The 17,902-nt window shown below is 33.3% G+C and overlaps 1 protein-coding gene across 2 annotated transcripts in view; it reads right to left on the bottom strand.

Annotated features, from left to right (window-relative positions):
• The window catches only part of RHOJ (ras homolog family member J), a 124,651-nt gene extending 106,994 nt beyond the window's left edge, over positions 1-17,657 (bottom strand). For both annotated transcript variants that reach the window (XR_012478222.1, XM_074235960.1), the window contains exon 1: positions 16,952-17,657. Coding sequence is in view for 1 of the 2 variants with exons in the window: in XM_074235960.1 (XP_074092061.1) it covers positions 16,952-17,129 (178 nt within the window). In the remaining variant the exon portion in view is untranslated. The remainder of the gene's footprint in view (positions 1-16,951) is intronic.
• Between the last annotated feature and the right edge of the window lie 245 nt (positions 17,658-17,902).

Below are 17,902 nucleotides of genomic sequence, written 5' to 3'. Positions count from 1 at the left end.
CAATTAAGTAGAATATGTTTTTTAGAAACCCTTTTGATAATTAATAATCAACAATCACTTAATGATAACCTAATGATGCAAAACTGATTGATTAATAATCATTGTCATATTTCATTTGTTGGACAAGTTTTCTTTTTTAGATTGAGAAACATAGAAAATATTTATCTCTGTAGTTACTTTATCTTTCCAGATCAGGATTTTAAGGATTTAGAGTTTTTCAAAAAATATCTCTCAACTATAAAAAGTTTCTGTAAGAAAAATTGCTGATATATAATGCATTTGTTTTCCTTCTATTATTATGATGAAGATAAATGGCAATTCTTCTTTGAACTTAAACATCTTTGAAGTACTTTGGCAAAAGAAAAAAACCCAACCCAACCCGCTCACAATAATATAGTCGTTTTTTATGCTTTGCCACCATATCATTGCACAACTTTGCAGAGATCTTTTTTCTTAATTATTTTTAATAAAGTTAATTACTTTTGAATTTTGAAGCTACTTGAAAAATTGTATGCAGCTTCTCATTAATCTTTCTATATACAATACAGAGTCTATAAGTGATTGTCTCTGGACATTTTTTAACCATACCAATTGTTGATTCAGTATTCCTCCTATAAAATAAGACATTTATGCTTAGTTGTTTTGCAGTTAACCTCATTATGTTGGCAAGCAATCTTTTTTGATGGTTTATTGTATTTTTCTTAAGTTTGCTTTTGCTTGGGATTAGATTTTCTGATTTCATCTTGAAAAATTCTATCTTGCTTGTCAATATATTCTTTTAATTTTCAATCTATCTAATTATTTTTGACTCAATTTGGGGTTTTCCTGGCAAAGATATTGGAATGGTTTGCCATTTCCTTCTCCAGCTCATTTTACAGATGAAAAAACCAAGGCACAGAGAATTAAGTGACTTGCCTTTTGTCATAAAATTAGTGTCTTTTCAAACTGGTTATTTATTTTTATATGTTGCAGAGTTTATATCTCATGTAATGAACTTTTAGGGACCATTCTATGGGATATGTGCTAGAGCTCCCTTGGAACACCTGGGTATCAATATTAAAATAGTTCCATTCTTTGAGATGATGAGAGTCACTGACTCTGTGGACTTTCAAAAAAGAGTAAACTTGGCCTCTTCTTTCCATCCATAAATGATGTCAGTCCTATTCAAGGTGAAGGACAATGAAGTGGGTTGGTGCACTTTTTCTACTTTGGCCTCATGGTATTAGTGAGAATATGGAAACTAAAATTCCATATCTTGCCTAAATTATCATGAGACTGGATCTCAGAGTCCTTGATATTTCATCTGAATTGTTTCTTTCCTAAGAAAACATGACTAAAAAAACTAAACTAAAAGTTCTAAGATGATCACATTCAATCTAAGAGATCTGTTTTTGATTTTGAAAGGTCAAGGGATTCTGGATCCATAATCTAACACCACTTTACCATGAAGATTAGGGAAAGAATTTTTCAGACTATGCAGAGCCCATATGAAATGAAAATATCCATTCGATAGTCCTACAAATTGTTTCATATTCTGATGTTTCAGATTCAACCTTCTGAAAGATGATAATAGTAGTTGTAGGTGAGGTTCATGTTTTAAGTCTTTGTAAATTCTTTTCAGAGTCATTTCTTTTGTGTGGAGGAAGGAAATAATTGTCCTATACCTGATTTATATTTTATATTCAATATCTTTTTACTTTCACTCATTTTCTGAGACCCAAAATATGAGCCAAAATCAAAGTTTTAAGTAAATTTCTCTGGAGTTTTGGGGAGAGATTAAAAATAAATAAATCTATAGGTAAAGAAGAAGCAAATAAAATTTGGTCAATGATACAATAGCTTACTTATCAGTATAGAAAATTTTTATAATTTTCAGAATAAAATTAGTCTAATTGTCATTTATATTATCTTATTTTTTTAAAAATTGAAATATCCTTTGAAACTTCCCATGAATATTTAATATTAATATTATCATGTCATTGACAAAATGTTATTTGCTTCTTCTTTACCTATATACTTACCTATATATATATTCCCTCAATGTTTTTACATTGTCTTATTGAGAGAGCTAGCATTTTAAGTACTTTGTCAAGTAGAAGTGGTGATAATGGTCATTCTAGTTTCACCTCTGATTTCAGAAAGGATTTTAGTATATTTGTTATATATAAATAGCTCTTGGTTTCAAATAGATATGATTTATCATTTTAAGGAAATGTCTATTTCTAGATGTGAAGTAGTTAACATATTGTCTGACAACTTCATAAATGCTTATCCTCTCTAAATAAAATATCTATCTATCTATCTATCAATATTATGTTTAGTTTCATTCCTGATTTTATTGTTAATGTGCTTTTCCTCCAAAACTGGCTAAGTTCTCTCTTTCTCCTGCAATCTCTACCTTTTCCCTCTAATGAAATCCAGTAAAAAAGAGATAGAACTATATTTCATTTAAAATAACTACAGAATATATAAGATATTTGGGAGTTCACCAAGCAAGATTTGCATAAGAATGCCACAAATTAGTACTATGTAGAGAATGTTAATTAATGTGATTCTGAGATTCCACTTCCTACTTATCAAATTGACAAAGATGAAAATGACAAAAGCTGCAGGGTCTATGGGAAAACAAGCATGATGATACATGGTTGGTGGACCTATGAATGGATACAATCATTGTGGAAAGCAATCAGAATAATACACAAAAAAGCTACTTAAAAATGCATATCCTTTGACCCAGCTATACCACTGGTGGACCTAGTTCTAGCCAAAAAGAAATAAGAAAAGGTTTTGTATATACAACAAAATTTACATAAATTTTGATGACCCAAGCAGGAAGCTAAAGAAATGTCCATCAGTTTTGTGGTATATCTTATACAATAACAACACTGTGTAAAGTCAAATAACTTTGAAAGCTGTAAAAACTATGGTCAATATAATGACCATACATGATTCCAGAGGACCAGTGAGTAAACTTTATACACCTCCTGACAGGGAGGTGGTAGATTGAGAAAAATATTTCTGTATACAGGCAATGAGGGAACATGTTTTTTGCTCAATTATTAATAAGTTTTTGTAAGGAATTTGCTTTTTTCCTTTTTTCCCCAATGGAATTGGAGGTGGAAGGGTGAGAAAATAAATTTTTGGTAATAAAATAATTAAAAACAGAAAGTTGGGGGTAATGCTACAGATGTGGAATGTTGTTTTGCTAATTGTTTTTATTTTTTTTACATGATAATCCTCTTGGATTTGGAGTAAATTGCAAATATTTCTAATATAAAAATAAAACATCAATAAAAACTAATAAATAAATTAAAGAATTACAGCTATTTTGGAGAAATGGCTTATTATGTGGTACTTACCAAGATAAATGTTATTGGGAAGTATAAGAGATATTATGGTACTTTGCTAAAGAAGCATTATTCAATTTTGTACACTTCACATTCAAATTCTTCCGAAGGTCCAGTGACAACAGAATTCATCAATGTCGTGAACCTGTTTTTACTGATGCAGGTCTCCAATGGGACTCCCAGTTTTATTAAATGTTGGTTGGTTGATTATTTCTTTTCTTGATTCTCGAATTTGTCCCATTGGTCTACTTTTCTTTTTTTAACCAGATTAAATAATTTTGATAAATACTGCTTTACAACATAATTTATTTATTTCTCATTCATTCTTACCTTTTGTTTTCATTATTTCCTTTGAGATTTTTGACCTTTTTTTCTTTCCAAATGAATTTTGACATTATTTCATGTAACACCTTTATTTGACTAGTAGTTTGTTTGGGTATTGCCCCAAATCTGTATAATAATTTAAATAAGATCATATGTTTTATCCTATTTATGTGGCCCAACCATTAGCAATGATTCTTCAAGTCATTCTTTAATTCTAAAATGATTTATAATTTTTAAAGTATTTTTTATAAGTTGATTCCCAAATATTTTACGTATTTTGAAGCTATTTTATGACATTTCCTTTTCTTTTATTTTCACCTGAATTTTTTATTATATATAGAAGTACTGATGATTTTTTTATCCTGCTACTTTATAGAACCTATTAACTATCATGAGAAGCAGTATAATATAATTGAAAGAGAACTGTCTCATGCTACGAAGATTGGGGCTCAAGTCCTGCCTCTTGCATTTTGGCTGTGTGACCCTGACAAATTCTTTAATTTCTCATGACTCTATACAGCTCTAAATATTGCTCAGAGAAATGGGCCGCCCTGAACTATTGGATGGAATGTCCTCCCCTGGGAATTCCTCATACTAATGAAATCACATGACTTGTACCTATTTCTGTTATTGCAATTATTTTCCTTATTATTCTCTAGCATTTTCAATGTAAACCATTATGTCATCTGAAAAATAGTAATGAATTTCTGTCCTTTGTTAATATTTTAACCTTTAATTTATCCCTCCATATAGACATTGCTAGGATTTAAAAAACTGTGTCAAATAACAGTAGGGGAAGAGGCATCCATACTTTATTTCTATATTAATTTGCAAAGGTTTTAGTATTTCCTCATTGTACAAAGTGCTAGTTTTGGGTTTGGGGGTATATTTTTTTCATCATGTTACATTATTCCCCCTTTGCCTATGATTTATAGTTTTTTAAAGTATAAATAAATGATATATTTGTTAAAAGCTGTTTACTTTCTTTTTAACATCTAGTCATATAATTATGTAGTTTGAAGTATTTTTGTTTTCAATATGATTAAATATGTTAATTATATGACCAATGTTGTATCATCCTTGCATCTCTGATATAATTATAATTAGTTTATTTGGGAACAGGTGATTGGATAGAATGCTAGACCCAGAGACAAGAGGACATCATCCTGAGTTCAGATCTGATCTCACTTAATAGATATGTGAACCTAGGCAAGTAACTTAACCCTGTTTGTCTCAGTTTTCTTATCTGTGAAATGAGCTGGAGAAGGAAATGACAAATCACTTAAGTATCTTTGCCAAGAAAACCCCAAATAGAGTCATAAAAAATCACTTAAGACTGAACAAAAACAAAACATAATGAATAATTTTAGGAATATTTTGCTAAAGGCTTTTTGGTAGTGTAATTAGATTCTAGAAAATGTTTATATGGAGCTTTAATGATTTTAGTTTAAAAGGATAACATGGGTAATTTTTACTTGGAGAAAAATTCATTTTATCCTGTCATACTTTGGAGTATGACTATACTGGGATTTATTTTCAAATTTTGAGTCATATTGACCTGTGGCTCTTTTTATTTTCTTTATCTCTACCTAGTTCAGGCATTTGGATCATAATTGTCTCAAAAAAAGAAATTTGACAGGGTATTTTCTTTCTGAACTTTTGAGAATAATCAATGTGGCATAGCTATTAATTGCTATTTAGGACTGTGGAAAGGGTTCAGGAAATCCATCTGGTTGAGGAACTTTTTTCCTTTGGTAGTTGCTTTCTGGCTTATTTAATTTCATTTTGAGATCTGTATTTTATGTTCTATTAATTTGAGTCTGTAAAAGAGTGTGTAAGGGCTCCATTTATTATTTTATTTCACTGACAAGTAATTACAATTGATAGGAAAGAATAGTTTATGAGTGAATAATTCAACCAAAGCTATATGCAACTGGATCTGTACTCCTCACTGAGTCATATACCCTAAGGAACTTGTAGAAAAGGAAGCTATCTCAGCGAATACTAGAGTCCAGAATCAGGGAGAAAGGGAAGGCATTATATAGAGCTAGAAAGGATGGGAAGTCCAGGGACAATAGGAGAAAGAAATGATAGGACTGATCTGTGGTAGGGAAGGAAAATATGTTAAGGAGTGCCATTAGTCCTACAGGAATAGAAGAAGACTTAAGAGCAATTAGCAATTTTACATATCTACCTAAGGACTGAGAAAAGCTTTGTTTCTTTTTCCAACTTATTCTCTAGGTGGACACTATAAAATAATCTGCTTCATTACCTAAACATTTCTGGAAAGCAAATCTTGCTGTGACAACAAAGAGGTATAAATGTAATTTAAAAAGAGTCAAATCTCTGTCTGTATGTTATGAATTTTCCTGAGAGGTCAGAGATATTATAATTGTTATATATTCTTTTTTTTTGTTAGGCAGACGGGGTTAAATGGCTTGCCCAAGGCCACACAGCTAAGTAATTATTAAGTGTCTGAGACAGGATTTGAACCCAGGTACTCCTGACTCCAGGGCCGGTGCTTTATCCACTGTGCCACCTAGCTGCCCCTATTGTTATATATTCTTGTCTAAAATAAACTTTGTAAAATATGACATGAGGAACCACATGATATTAATATATTGCCCTAGGCTTAAGATGAAGTAATTATTGTAATAATTTGTGCATTTTTAAAAATAATAATTTATTTCTTTTAAATTATCCATTTCAATAACATTTAATTATATGAGTATGTTCTGATATTTTTTTTCCTTTGTGATTTTGTCTTATTTCAGTAATTCCATTTTCCTCTATTTGGTTAATCTTATTTATAATTTCTTATTTTTTATTTCTATGCTAATTCTCAATTTTCCTCTTTTGAACTTAAATCAGGTTATTTTGTAGATTTTCTAATTTTTAAAAATTGGATACTCAGGTCATTAAGTTTCTCTGTTTCTTTTTGTAAATATTATCAGAGGTATAATTTTCCCCTCTGAAAATTGTCTTAGGTTACATCTGAGAAATTTTGCTATGTTTTCTCATTATTATTCTCTTTCAAGTAGTTAATAATTACTTTTATGTTTTATTCTTTGATCCACTAATTATTTAGTATGACATAATTAAATCCCCATCTGAATCATACTTGTGTTTCCTATATTAGCCCTTATTTTTTCAATGCATTATGGTCAGTAAAGGATGGGCTTATTAGTTTTGCTCTTTATAGTTATTTATTATTTCTCTGTAACCTAGTACATAATCAAGTTTTTTAAAAGTACCATGTGGGGGAGGCTAGGTGGCACAGTGGATAAAGCACCTACCCTGGAGTCAGGAGTACCTGGGTTCAAATCCAGTCTCAGACACTTAATAATTACCTAGCTGTGTGGCCTTGGGCAAGCCACTTAACCCCATTTGCCTTGCAAAAACCTAAGGAAAAAAAAGATAAAAGTACCATGTGATGCTCAGGAACTTAGGGACTTCTTTTATTCAAATAAAAAATGTATGTAGGTATGATTTATTATTGTATTTTCTCCCTTTAATTATTATTTATATCTTACACTATAAATATTATTTATAGTTGATTAAATAATTGATTAAAACTTGTGGTCACTTCTAGAAACAACTGAACATCAGGTCTTTGGTTCAGAATGTAACTCTCTTTATAATTTAATTATGATGAGAAAATAAGAATTAGCTCATATCAGTTCACCTTAGGAATGAGACTTCATAAACCCAAGGAAGACCTGTATTGGTCTTTGAATTATTTTCTTTTTTCATGGACTGGAGTTCAAATTCTAATAGTGGCACTTCTGATTTATAAGGCATCACAATCTTCTACATGGTATGTACCATGAGGGGAGAGATATATTTTCATGAGGTCTTTTTAGTAGAGAGTTCTGCTCAGGTGTTTAAGAAATACTCATTGACTGTTATAAATTGAATATTATTGAATATACACATTGAATAATAAATACATTTGAATATGAATGTGTGATATGAACAGAGGGAATTTCAAACTGGAAGAATGAAGTTCTTTTATGTTTCTTAAGAGCTATTGTAGTTTAAAGTTTATTTTATCAGTCTAAACAAAAACAGTAGACAGATCAAAGTGCTAAAGGATATAGATGAATATGCATTGATCTTTGAATTGGTTACATTTTTTAAGTTCAAATTGGCATATTCATGAAGTATTTTTAAGAATGATGTTTTGTTGTGGAGTGTGTTAGAATAGACTATTTTCAAATCCAAAATTCAGTATCTTCCATCATTTCTTTGTTAATCAAAGAAATCTAATTAAATTCAGTTGTATTAATTCAAGAGACCCCAAACATTTTCTGTCTAGGACAATTGAAATTCCAAACTGTCTCTTCTAATCTTTTTTTCTGACATTCATCTATGACCCACAATTGTGACATATACTTTGTCTTGATAAACACAATTTTCCTAGGTCTGTCTTACCTATTGTTTTAATGTCTACTTTTTTTTCTCACTGAATTACAGAGGGAGGGAGGGAGGGAGGGAGGGAGAGAGAGAGAGAGAGAGAGAGAGAGAGAGAGAGAGAGAGAGAGAGAGGAAGAAAGAGGAAGGAGAAAGAAAAAACTACAAACAGCAAGAAAGAGGAGGGGAGGGAGAGATGGAGAGACAATAGACAGAGAGACAAGTAGTGAGTGAATGAAAGAGATGGAGAATAGGGAAAGAAAGAAGGAAAAAGGGAAAAGAAGGGTGTTTAAATTTTGTTTGCAAAAATATTAGTTATTTATTTGAATGTTATTTATCTGAAACCCCAATATAGAGTGTTGTTATATAATAAAATTTAAGGGAGATTTCTTATGGGGAGGAGCAATGCAAGTGGGACTATGTAGAACTTGTTTGCTGAGAACCTATCCTTTTAGGATTGAATTAATCTTAGTATTGGCTTACTGCCAAGCCAAAAACTAGAACGTTGTCAGTTCATGAACTCCAGAAACAATTTCTAACTTTGGGAATTTGACTTTTTTTTTTTAACATCTTCTGTAAAGTGCCATTCTGGTAGCAGAAATTTTATTTTTCTGCCCTCCTCTTTGCTCTTTCTTGCCATATTCCCACACGAAAAGAATTACTCTTCAGCATTACCACAAACACAATGTGGTTTGGCCTCCTAAGTTTCCTTTTTCCTCGAAACTGTCCTCACAGGAGGCTGGGTATCCAGTGTGGCAGAAATTGTCAATATGATTCCTACGGCAGCTGCCCACCACTGTACACCACTACTTAAGCCCAACAAAACCAGCAACCACAGAAAACATGCCTCAGAGACATTGAGTATTTCCCCTTCTGAAAATTGTTTTTTCCAAAATCACTGTATTTTCAAGAAACTGATTGAAAGGAGAGACTTTTATTGAAGGGAGAGCCTCTTCCTTCACCACAAAAATCACATACTTTTGATGAAAATGAAAAACAGTTCAAATCATCATCATACAAATGTTAGACTGCCAGGTTACAAAAGACTTTAATAGGTAGATTCAGGTAAATCAGAAGTGAAACTCTAATAGAAATGTTCCCTAAATGGTAATAATAGCTAGCATTTTTATGATGTTTTGGTGTTTGCAAAATACTTTACAAATATTATTTACTTTGATTTTCTTTTTTTTGCAAGGCAAATGGGGTTAAGTGGCTTGCCCAAGGCCACACAGCTAGGTAATTATTAAGTGTCTGAGAATGGATTTGAACCCAGGTACTCCTGACTCCAGGGCTGGTGCTTTATCCATTATGCCACCTAGCTGCCCCTTTACTTTGATTTTCACAGAAATCCTGAGGGTGTAGGTACTATTAATATTCTTATTTTACAAATGGAGAAATTGAGGAAGATAACAGTGATGTGATTGCCCAGTTACTTGGCTAATAAGTATCTGAACTAGCATTAAAAATCAGCTCTTTCCAGGTGTGATGATCTATCCACTTTACCACAAAACTCCTTATACTAATACTAATTGTTTGAATATTTTATTTTCTTCTTGTGGGTTTTGATTGCCATTTGATCATGATGCTGTGATAGGTAAATTGAAGCTGCTACTGAATCTACCATGATACCACCACTTAATTGTAGGTGAAAAGAGTTAGACAAATGAGATTTTAGCACTGGAAAGTATTAACTGAGAGGTATGATTATCAAATTCATTGGGCAGATAGTTTATAGAAGGACACTGAAAAGAATGGTACAAGAGAAAGTGTGAATGGGTTTCATTTGGTTGGTAGGGAGAGTTACTGTATAGATGAGGTCAAAGTTGGATGAGAAACTGAAATCCTCTCCTGTTTTCTTCTCTGGTAATGTGACTAAATTTTATGCTTTATTTTTTTGATTTTTGAGATTGTCTCCCTCTCTCCTAGGTGGCTCAGTGGATAAAGTGTCAAGCCTGGGATTTGAAAGGTTCATCTCCTTGAGTTCAAATTTGGCTTCAGACATCTACTAGTTTTGTGATCCCGGGCAAGTCACTTAACCCTGTTTGCCTCAGTTTCCTCATATGTAAAATAAGCTAGAGAAGACAATGGCAAACCATTCCAATACCTTTGCCAAGAAAACCCCAACTGGAGTCATGAACAATTGGACAGGACTGAAAAAAAAACAACGAAAACAACTTAACAAAAACACTCTCCCTCTTTTGCCCAGTCTGGAAGTACATCAGCCTCCCATACGCTATAGCTTGCCCTATTTCTTATCTAAACCACTTTGCTCCTCTTTAGGCAATATGATGGCCCTCTGCTTGCTAGGGTTTATCATTTTAAAACTGGAATTAGAAAAGGCACCACTTGTCTTTATTCTTCCTGTTTCTCAGAATTACTACTCTCTAGTGATCTCAGCCTTCCCAGCAGCAAGGACCAAAGATTAGACTTAAATGAATAAAATATAACATTTGTGTTACAGAGAGGAAGCTTGAGTTGGTCAAATCCGTACTTATAATGTTTCTAAAAATTAGATGATTTGCCAGAAAATCTCAAGTGCATGTTGTTTAGAGAGAGGAGTCAATTGTAGAAGGCAGCCTTTGAGGTAAAGTCAGTTCTAAAATGCAGATCAATGGATATGTCCATTCGAATTTTGGTCAGTAAGAAGTTAGGTTACTTGACAGAAATTAGCAAAATTTACACTCAAAAGCAGAAGTGAAACCATATGAGGTTTGTATCATGTCTGACATTAATGGATGAGCATTCTTCAATAGTGAAATATCTTCTGAGAAATTCAAAGCTAGGTTAGAATGTGAAAAGAAATATGGCCTTGATAAAACACTACATAATACTTTGAAGTTTATTATGGACATCTTGGAAGTACATAGAGAGTTGGAGTCAGAGATTCATAATGAAATCACACTTGGAGACCATATGGAACACACTCTCCACATCAATTCATTTGTACTCAGTGTTTCATTCTAAGACGTGTTCTGGTTAGAAATCCAATCAGAAAATTATTCTGAGATCAGAAAATTATTCTGAGTTGTGGCACTCAAGTGAAAACTAGAAGTTTTTTTTCTTTTAAATTTGAATCTAAAGGTTTAAATTGTCTAGTACTTTGGCAAATAGGTTTTGACTTTGAAATGAGTTTGCTTTTAATAAAAATTTGGTGGATTCTGGTGTATTCTTGGGGATGCCTTCTATTGCTTGCTTCCATTCACAGCAGAGTCATTATTTAGATTTTTCACTGCAGTAATGGGTTCAGAAGAGTCAGTGGGGCCACTGGGTAGAAAAGAGATAATATTGTCTTTTAAGGTAAAATCTAAAATAGTTTAATTGTTGAAGTTACTTTTGAACCATCTTTCCAAATTTATCATTATTTTATGAGAAATTAAATTATAAATTTATATAACATATGAACTAGTTGATGGATGAAAACTTATAAAGACATGTAGAGAGACAAGAAAGGGCTCATAAGATTTCTCTTGCTTATTTTTAGCCTACTTAAGTGTTGATATCTATAGAGTGTTTCTATGCAGAACTCATATATTGTCCAATTAAAATTCTTACTGATTCTTTGAAGACAGAACAGATGTGTTGGCTATCAACTTATTTCATACTTTACATGCACTTGTTTATATCTCCTGTGGGAAATATTAAAGGAATTATGTTTTCTCCTTTTTTTTTTAGGTTTTTTCAAGGCAAATGGGGTTAAGTGGCTTGTCCAAGGCCACACAGCTAGGTAATTATTAAGTGTCTGAGACCGGATTTGAACCCAGGTACTCATGACTCCAAGGCCGGTGCTTTATCCACTGCACCACCTAGCCACCCCCTATGTTTTCTCTTAACTTAGATCCTGCTAGAGATATCTATATGACTAAGGGCCCTACACCTAGCATGTAACCCACTCTGTCAACATTTTAATTTACCTAAGTGCTAATAAAATTTAGAAGAGTGATTCTTTTTGAGTGATTCCTTTCTTACTGAATTATAAGTTTTCAATACACTGAACATTTGAACTAAAAGTTGTTTCCTCAAATTGAATCAAGTTTATCACAACCAGAGAGAGGATGTTGCTTCTAAGTAACTGAAAAGGCTGACATTAACCTCTGATGAGGTGTAAAATTTTATGTGACTTTGGATAAAGATTCATGCTCAATTAGATCATGCATGGGTAGGTGGGAATGGGGAGTGAGAGGAATGAAGAATTTTTCTGGATAATAGTGACTATTATTCTTTGAAGAATCTGGAAGCATTCATTAAGCACAATTAAATGTGGGGCAATATATGAATTAGAAATTGATTTTGGAAATTTATTTCATCTTATATTTATTTTACCTTTTATTATATTGTGGATATGTAGATGTAATGTGTGGGTAATTAATAAATTCTAGACATATTGTTTATAGAATTGCTTATATATCTTGGCCTGCAATCATTTTCTAGATACCTATACCTTATAATCAAGGAACTAATTCATGTTTGACTCAGTTATAAAAATAGAAATCCTATATTTGGAGAGTCTCCTTAGAAAATAAGAATACTCTTTAGAGAAAGGGGTAGTTTTGGCCTCAGCTTGAGAAGAGGCATTGGGAGATATTTCCATTGCCAACAGACAGTTCTATAACTAAAATATCCTTCAAAATCTATTTTTTAAGTCGCCTGAATTGGAGATTCCATAGACTTCTCTATTTCCCTTTTCACCCATTTCCAGGTCTAATGATCAGTAGTAAAATATTTCTAATGACTGACACCCTGGTGTTACACTTTAAAGTCTATTTCAAAATCACACAGGCTCTTCCAACTTACATTCTAAAATGAAGACATAGGGGTAGTAGTGAAAGAAACTTTTCCATTCTATCAAACAGGGATGATTACGTTTTAATGATAACACTCATAGAATTATTATCTTATCCCTAGAACAAAGGTTCCAAATTCTTTTGGAGTTGTGTTACCCTATTGTTTTCTGATTTTGCAATATCTCTTTCTTCACTTCCAAGTGTTGTCTGGAATTTTGCTTTACAATTTAAAGTGAAGATAATATTCCGTGAAAGTAGTTGATTTTCAAAGATGAAAACAGTCTTTGCTGCCATAAAGTTTACAGTCTAGGATTGGCAAATAGTTTCCAATGGTCTTTCTGAAGTATGAGACTCTCTTTACAACTGTATACTGTATTTCCTTTCCAATAATTATCATCATAAATTAAAGATGTAGAGTTGGAAGGAACCTTAGGGACACCTAGTACAAACTCTTATTTTATGGATGAAGTCATTAACTTTTCAATACACTGAACATTTGAACTAAAAGTTGTTTCCTCAAATTGAATCAAAGTATGAAATAAGTCATTAGCTTTCCCAAGATGGCAGGATAGTGAGATGTGGGATTTGAAGTCATCTTTTATACTTCAAAGTTGTTAACTCTTTTTACTTGAGTTAGTACCATCTGTTCACACATATGCTTAAAAAGCTAATGTATTTTAAAGGAAACACATCTTTGTTGAGCATTTACTATGCATAAAGGAACAGCTAGGTGGTATAGTGATTAGAGTGCTGAACCTGGAGTCAGGAGGGTCTGAGCTCAAGTCCAGCTTCAGATATTTCCTAATTGTGTTACCTTGGAGAAGCCATTTAATCCCATTTACCTCAGTTTCATTTTCTGTAAAACGAGATGCAGAAGGAAATGCAAATCATTCTACTATTTTTGCCAATGAAATCCCAAAAGGGATCATAAAGATTTGAATGTGACTGAAAATGACTAAGCAACAACAAAAGCTCTGTGTAAGAGACTGTGCTAGATGCTATAGTTCATTTCAAAGATGGACATATTTTATAGATAGGTGAACCAAACAATAACCAAACCTCTTCATAAAGCCTAATCTGAACATGCCAGGCATAATGGTATTATTATTAATTAATTTATATACCATTTTATATATTTTTTTAGGTTTTTGCAAGGCAAATGGGGTTAGGTGGCTTGCCCAAGGCCACACAGCTAGGTAATTATTAAGTGTCTGAGGCTGAATTTGAACCCAGGTACTCCTGACTCCAGGGCTGGTGCTTTATCCACTGTGCCATCTAGCTGCCCCTACTTTATAGTTTATAAATCCTTGATCACATATTATCTCATCTATCTTCATAGTTGCTATTATTGTCCCCATTTTGCAGATATGGAAATAGTAGCAGAAAGAGGCAAAGTGATTTGCTCATACAACTAGTATTTGAGGTTAGATTTTAACTTTGATCACCCTGACTCCAGACCCAGAGTTTATAGATTTTTAAATTTATATATTTATATTTTAAATCATCACATATTTTATAGATAAGTCATAGAATTACTATATCCTAATGATATGCAATCTCATGTTTCTTTGGCCATTTCCACTTTTCAAATCTCACAGTCCCTATTTGTTTTGAAATATGGTTGAGATAGTAAATTGACCTTTAGTTATGACTTGTTTATAATTGATGTCTATTTCCTCAGTGTTTGAATTTTTCCTCATTTTGTAGTTTTCTGAAAAAAAAATCTAATCATTTTGGGTCTTCTTTGCAGCAATAAAAAAGTTTTCTTAAGCTTAGAGGGGTCTGGACTTCTAATAAATTTCTGTAGGCACATGGCAAAGTTTAGGTATTCAATTTATAAAAATTACTTATATGGTCAAGATGATGACCTACCTAATATTTTCTGCATGCTATTTATGTTAAAATATTCTTGGGAGTTTCATGAAAGGAAATAGTACTTTCAGAAAGGGCTTAGAAGAATCATGAACAAAGTTTTGTTTTTTAGGTTTTTGCAAATATAGCAAGAGTTCTATTGGGAAATGACCAGTTATTTTTCACTGGGGAGATGGGATTGGAGAGGAATGTATTGTTTTAATCTTTTGCATAATACAGACCATACATCACATAAATGGAGGTGGAGGAGGTGACTTAGGTGATTGTTTATTTCTAGAAAAGAGGCTACTTCCTATGGAAAGAGGGTTTCAGTTGGTCATTGGAGCAAACCAAACAATTACTCAGGTTTCCTGTTGGCTATTTCCCTTTTGCTAAACCTGACCCAAAGCCAAGGTGTACATAGATAAATTTTCCCTATTGAAAATAGCTAAATTTCTGAAAAGATGTTGTCATGAGAATACTGTTTAGAAGTACCCTAAAGGATGCAGTTTAAAGAATTTTTTTTACTCATCTGTTTTTGAAGGTTCTAATATAATCTAAGCTTTCTTGAAGCTCTGAAATCTTAAAACCCATGATCTGCTGTGGAATCCTATATCATAATGAAAAATAAACATCTGAATGTAAAAGTTAAATAACATAGTAGTTATTCTAATTCAATGGACTTTTCATACTCATACTTCAGAACATCCTGGAAAGCATAAATCAATTAAAAGAATGACATTCTACTCATATACTTCTAGAAGATAGATTCTGAAGTGGAAGGGGTTTTAGAGAGGGTGTCTTTATGGTTTCATTTAGAGATTGGAGGCCTAGAGAAATTGAATTACTTGCCAAGGGCACAAAGGAATTAAGTGGCAGACCAAAATCCGAACTCAGAATTATAGGTTCTAAACCAGCACTTTTCCCATTATACAACCTTGCAAATGACTGCTTTGCATTTTTTGTTTGCCCTATATAGTGTCTTGGGCTTAGCAGATCTTCCATTAATTTTGAATTGAATTGATCTGCTCTGTTTTTCTGATTGGACAGTCTAGGCTTTTATCATAGGACCATAGATTTAGGTTTCGAAGGGACTTTAAGGACATTTAAACCGCTCAAAAGAGGAAATTATGTTCCAGAGTTAAGAGGACTGACCAAGTCACCTTGGGGAATAAAGAGCAGGAGCAAGATTTGAACTCAAGTCCTCTGACCTGAAAAGTAGTGCTCTGTCTACTATGCCAAGTGACCACTAATAAAAAATGAAATAATGAAATAATTTCTTTTGCTTCAGGATATATGGCAACTAAATGTTAACTATATATATTTTTATTCTTAATATATACCAAATCACATGGCAAAATGAATATTTCGAGTTGCTGATGACTGTGATAGAGACATGTATTCAGTGATAGTGTTTATAAATTTTTGCTTAACATCCATGAATAAACATTGGAATGATATATTGTGAATATTAATTTATATTATAGTTTAATGTGAGAAAAGAATTCTACACATAATATCACTTGAGAAAAAGTTTCAGGGTGAATATTTTTATGCAAAACATGTGGATAAAACCTTTGGGGGAAGTGTGTCTGTGTGTGTGTGTGTGTGTGTGTGTGTGTGTGTGTGTGTGTGTGTGCATTTTTAAATAGATCATCCTTCAAATTTATGACTAGGTTATTTTTTCCAACACTAAATAGTTGATTAAAAGTTCTAAAAAATATTGTGTTTACCTAACTTTAATTTCTTTACAGAAGCTATTTCCATTTTTTCCATTAAATCGTTTTTATGAAAATTTAGGTTATTTTTCCAACACTAAATAGTTGATTAAAAGTTTTAAAAAAATAAGGTGTCTACCTAACTTTAATTTCTTTAACAGGAGTCAATGACATTTTTTCATTTCCAAAAAAACCGTTTTTCACAGTAGGAAAACCTATTGTGACATAAATTGATTTACTAGTTCTTCTTGGTTTATCAGGATCTGGTTTACTTCCTGTCCTGAAACTCATTACAACCCAAAAAGTTAAGACTGGGGTCTTTGAACTCTACTTTGATAATTTGTTTGTCTCTCCTTCCTACTCTTCATTAATCTTATATCATCAGTTATTTGACAATTACAGAACAGTGACCGAAATACACTTGTTTGAAGATGGGACTTCTTTTTCCTTTTCGATTATTTGAGCGCTGCGATGGGGCATTGCAGATTTTCCGCAAGCCACAAAAAGTTGTCCTTACCTGCATAGTGATCAAACACGGTAGGGACGTACTCCTCAGGGAAGGCATCATTAGCGTAACTCATCAGTAAGCAGGTTTTCCCCACTGCACCGTCTCCCACCACCACACACTTGAGTGGTTTCTTCACATCCTCCTTGGGGAAGCCGCTTTGCTCTCGGTCTTCTTCTTTGCAGTTCATTCTTCCTGGGGCTATTTCTTATTCTCCAAGTTCTTCTAGGAGTGCATAAGAAAACCCGAGGAGGCTCCCAGGTTGGGCTTATCCTCACTTAGCTGGGTACTCTTGGCTCAGACTTAACATTTTCCAGGTGGCTGCTGTTTGTCCTCTCACTTTACCATGCTGGTAAAAAAACAAAACAAAACAAAACAAAAGGCAAAGTCCACCTTGAAAGAAAAAAAAAACTAAAATAGTTTGTCTTTCCCTCTGTCCGTTTGAATCAAGACACCCTCATTTCCCAAGAGATCTGGGTGTTTACTGTGATCTGGAAAGATAACAGCAGCCTGAAGCTTTCTCTCTTTCCTCCCTTTCTCCAACTTGGCTGGAGACACCAGGGATTTCTTCTAAATCCTTCCCATTTTCCATTTCACATCTAACATGGAGGAAAGCCGGGATTTTTTTAATGGAGTTTTTCCTTTCTTTCTCCAGCTTGCTAAGTGTCAGGAAATCATGGGTTTCCTGCTGCATTCCATATTAGGATGAGTGGGCTGGTGAAGGGTTCCAAACAATGAGCAGTCTGTGTGTGTTTGTACTTCAAGGAACTGCGCCAGGACGGAGAGTCAACACTAGAGGTCCCACCGCGGCCAGAACTGGAGACACTTCCTCTCTTCCAGGGCTGGAAGAGGGCTGACTGCTCCCTGAGCTGAGGGCCGACCGGACCGGGGGGAAGCCGGCTGGGAGGAAAACAAGGGGCTCGGCTCAACCTTGAGCTGAAGCGGGAGGGGACCACGCCATCC

This window comes from Macrotis lagotis, chromosome 4, assembly GCF_037893015.1.
Source record: "Macrotis lagotis isolate mMagLag1 chromosome 4, bilby.v1.9.chrom.fasta, whole genome shotgun sequence".
NCBI lineage: Eukaryota > Metazoa > Chordata > Mammalia > Peramelemorphia > Peramelidae > Macrotis > Macrotis lagotis.
This window is presented reverse-complemented; position numbering and strand designations above follow the sequence as displayed.